Here is a 4603-nt window from a genome sequence, read left to right as displayed (position 1 = left end):
ATGAATTATTTAGGTAGCTGAGAGTGTTTAAATAAATATGTTGTACTGACAGAGAGGAGCATGTTTGTCTGAAATGTTTCCAAAATGCTGTAGGCCTGAACAAGTAAATGTGAACCAGTAAAGGAACAGGAAAATTCAGTTTAAATGTAAGATTTTTGGGTCTTCTATTGGAGCAAAATCAGTATCAGCAGTATAATTAGATGAATTATTTAGGTAGCTGAGAGTGTTTAAATAAATATGTTGTACTGACAGAGAGGAGCATGTTTGTCTGAAATGTTTCCAAAATGCTGTAGGCCTGAACAAGTAAATGTGGGATAACACAGATTTTTTTGAAAGAGTTACAGCAAAAATAACTAATCAGCCCAACTGTGTGTTTTTAACAGCTCCTTATAGCCACGATGGCAACGTCATCTGAAGAAGTGTTGCTGATCGTGAAGAAGGTGCGTCAGAAGAAGCAGGATGGAGCTCTCTACCTTATGGCTGAAAGGATAGCGTGGGCACCTGAAGGCAAAGATCGCTTCACCATCAGCCACATGTATGCAGACATAAAATGTAAGTGAACACTTCCCTCTTCCAGCTGCAGTAAGCAGTGTCTCAGAGAATCTTGCAACATAACCCAAAGCTCACGTGCTGTATAACAGTGTATAGGTAGGTGAGGAAGGTTGCAAGGGTCTAGAGCTTTGATTTGGCTACTCTGTGTGGCAGCAAAGATCAGGACGGTGGTGAAGTCTCACCAGTATAAGGATGTTACTGGACAATTCTGTAGCCTTCAGGTGTCTAAGTAATAGGCGTTTACTATTGACTTTTGATAACTTCTGCCATAAACTGAACAGAAAAATGATTACGCCATATGCTCGTGGAGGGAAGGGTGGGAGGAGGGCTGAGGAAGCATATAGGATTTTCAGGGTCTAACACAGCAGCTATCTGGCATGTCATCTGTTAAACTCATCCTCCAAAGCTGTTTCAATTTTCATATGAAATGAACCTCAGTGTTTTATTTCCATCCAACAGACCATAGCTGCAGAAGTGTCAGCTTCTGTAGTTTGGCCTAGCTGCTAACATTCTGAATAAGCATTTGCTGTTGCAGTAGCAGAGCACTTGCAAGTCAAAACTAAACAGTAAATGTCTATAGCATGCTGCCTTTCTGGCTCCAATTAGTGCCCATACTTCATGTGCTGCAATGCCAAAGAAGGAATGAAAAGTAAGTTGTGTGTGTCACTTGGTAATGGTTTAGTGATTACTGCTGTTTAAAGTCACGTACAAGTACTGCAGCGTGATCAAAAGTGTGTGTGAATCAGAACTAAGATGCTGTTTCCTTAACTATGAGTGTGACAAGGAGATTAAAAGCCCTGTTCACCCATTATAATCAACTTTGTGAAGGTTTTATGTACCTATTTACTTGCAGTTTAGCAGCTTGTATTTTAAATATGCACACCTATAGGTATTGAAGTATTTTTAACTTAGATGAAAGATGTTCTTTTTGTCATTTTAAATATAAAAAAGTGGTGGGATGTGTTTGCAGATTTGTAGTAGAGAAGATGATTTAGTGTTAACATCTGGTTCCTGTCTCCCACTTGTACTGGAGAAAGGGGCAATATTAAAAGTTAGGTTAGTGGCATTTGCAGTGCTACTCTGAGGTCAGTACAGCACAGCAGTCCATAAGCATAGTTGTCCCAGTCTCTCCTCCCTCTGGTTATGAAAGTGGAAGCAGGAATTAGGTTTTCTTTGAGTCATGCGGGTGTAGCAGTACCTTGAGGGCATTGGTGATGGACTTGGGGAGTACTAGTGGCTAACTGCACTTACCTCACTGCTGGAAATTGGAATCCAGACATGCTGTTACCCTCCTGCCTCTCTTTTCTCACCAGTGCCCTTCTGTGGGAGCTGGTCCAGCTGGAAAAACAAAAGAGGGGTACTTTTCAGTGGGTCAGCTCCTTGCGTCAGCTTGCTGCACAAACACTACCAGTCATACAAGAAAGGCAGCAGGAAGAAGTGGAAGGGGGAGTGGGGTTTGTCACCTTTCAGCAGCAGCCTGGATTGGTACCAGGTTAAAGTGTCTGGGTGGTGACAATCTAATCTTTGCTAAGGGAGGCTGTGGGGAATGCAGAGATGAATTAGGGCTCCTGGACAGGAGCTGAAGGATACTGGGCAACAAGCTGCTGGTCCCCATGTCTTATATTTTAGAGTGAACAAGGTGCAGGGTTCAAACTAATTAGAGGGGAAGACTGAATGTTCCACTTTTGTGGCTGGAATTCACACATAGGATAATGGTATTTAATTGGATGATGAGGATAACTGCTTATAAGTAAATACTCTAGGGAAGAGAGTTTCTTGTATAAGCTTACTGTCTGTCTCTCTGCAATCTAGGCCAGAAAATCAGTCCAGAAGGTAAAGCTAAAATTCAGCTTCAGCTGGTATTGCATGCAGGGGACACAACCAACTTCCACTTCTCCAACGAAAGCACAGCAGTGAAGGAGCGAGATGCAGTAAAGGACCTTCTTCAACAACTGTTGCCCAAGTTCAAAAGGAAAGCTAATAAAGAGCTTGAGGAGAAGAACAGGTAAAGGACCCTAAAAGTTTGGGGGTTTTTTTCTAATTGTTACCTAGCTATTGTGTATTTCTGTTAACAGTTGTTACTTCAACATCATGAGTGACACTGCATTTGTTTCCCTAGTAAAAATTTCCCTGCTTTCAATTTAGAGGCAGTTCCTTGAGACTTGCATGGCTGTCACATGTTGAGACTACACTTGTGCTCTCAGTGACACCTTCTTGAGGTGTAAAGGCAGCCAGTCTGGCTACCACCCAGTCTTCCTTATCTGTGGCTCTGAGATGAGAGAACCCAACTGGCAGTCTGTCTCTTTGCTTAAGTACATGTGTCAGAAAAGCTGCTTGAAAGATATTTCTTTTCCAGAGCTTTGTGATTTTTATTTTTTTCTGCCTGTATAGCTTCTTCCCCCTCAAATTTTCTTTTGTGGTGTTTTGTAGACTACTAAATTACTAGGTATTTTCATGCATCTCACTTGAGATGCAGTGGTTTGTTACAGGCATACAGGATGTTTATTCTAAAAAATGTTCTGAGAAGATGTTCAGGATATAAGTCCTTTTCCCAAAATGGCTTTTAAGATACATTTCCGTTCCTTTAGTGTGTTTGTTTGTGTAAAACCAGTCCTTGTGGCCACAGAGCTCCATTCTCTGCATCTCCCCAGATGAGTTTCACCTCATTCTAGTGTCTGCTGTGAATCCTGTATCTACAAGCTTCCATTTCCAAAGACTGTTCCAGCTTTAGTCTTAACTGAGTTAAGGCTAGATTTTTCAATGCATGGGAGCATTGCCTCATGATGCAGGTTGTATCTGTCCAAGGAAATTTCCCAGCAGAAGGGCACAGGCACTTGTGCTAGAGCTCTGACACATCCAGGATTCACTGGTTCCAGTACTGCAGCAACCACTAGGGTCTGCAGCAGTGCAGCCTGCTTTGGCACCATTCCCATACTCATTTCTTTATGCCATGTGCCTTATTTCTAACAGCATTAGTACTGAGGGCATGGGCAGTCTTAGCTCTGAATCTTTGTATCCTCAAGTGGAGTTCTACAGCATCACACCATGGGGCATTAAGAGCCTTTCTAGTTACCAGAAAGCCAGAATCTCTGCACATACTCAGCCATAGTGTGTGTGCTTGATGCTTAGAAGTCTGAGCCTAGTGACAGGGCTTCATTAGCTTAATTGCAACAGATAAGGCAAAGAAGTTTCAGCTTGTTCTGGAATGGTACTGCATCTAGAGTGCGTGCGGCACTTCCTCCATTTACTGCTACGTGGGAGTTGGGTCCCTACCATAATCCCAAGTTTTAATGAAATAATTAGAAGAAGTGACTGCTTTCTCTTGCACTAATATGTAAGAATTGCCATTAATCCATGTTTGTACCAGTAAGAAAAAACAGAAACCTTGATGGTTAAAACATTATAGAGATGTCCTGCCACAAAGCTTTCCCTTCCACCTCATCCTGCTTCATCCTTAGAGCAGCTACAGACTTTTCATTCTGCCCAAATTGCAGGTTATGCATGTTCTTCCCTAGACCAGGCACTATTTATTCGTAAGATTCCTTTTGCCCCTGAGGTAGATGCTAAAGATTGATGAGGCTGTTGGCTGGCTGTGAACACACATCCATGTCTCCCTGAAAATATCCCAGTGGGTTTCAAATAAGGTACAGAGCTGCATAAAAAGCTGCGTAAACATGAGGTGGCTGAAGGTTCAGGTGCATACAGTCTTTGCACTCTGACTTGGGTAGTCATGGTGTTACTTGATATTTGGAGGATGACATTGTTCCTTGGTGGGAGGTAGTGACTCTGAATGTGTGTATAGCACCTGTGCTGTGTGTGGTAGCTAAGTGATGAAGATACTACTTTCACCACAGAAACATAACTGAGCTAACAACTTGGGGTAATGTGTGTTTTAAGGTACCTTTTCCCATGCATATTTTGTAACCTATACTCTTGCACTAGAACAGAGATCTGGAGCTACTGAATTGTAAGATCTTAAACCAAGAACTGGACAGTGCTGAAATCTACTTTGGGGTTTTTTTTCCCCCATCATACTTTTGTTAGAGAAGTT

General features: G+C 42.1%; 1 protein-coding gene across 1 annotated transcript in view; it reads left to right on the top strand.

The window, feature by feature from the left end:
* Positions 1 to 388: 388 nt before the first annotated feature.
* The window catches only part of GTF2H1 (general transcription factor IIH, polypeptide 1, 62kDa), a 19052-nt gene continuing 14837 nt past the window's right edge, over positions 389 to 4603 (top strand). Inside the window, exons 1-2 of the mRNA XM_009083978.1 lie at positions 389 to 552; positions 2365 to 2557. Of these exons, the coding sequence (XP_009082226.1) occupies positions 399 to 552; positions 2365 to 2557 (347 nt within the window). The 5' untranslated portion in view covers positions 389 to 398. The remainder of the gene's footprint in view (positions 553 to 2364; positions 2558 to 4603) is intronic.

This window comes from Acanthisitta chloris, unplaced genomic scaffold, assembly GCF_000695815.1.
Source record: "Acanthisitta chloris isolate BGI_N310 unplaced genomic scaffold, ASM69581v1 scaffold14991, whole genome shotgun sequence".
Taxonomy (NCBI): Eukaryota; Metazoa; Chordata; class Aves; order Passeriformes; family Acanthisittidae; genus Acanthisitta; species Acanthisitta chloris.
Note: the sequence above shows the minus strand (reverse complement) of the source record. Positions and strands in the feature narration are given on the sequence as shown.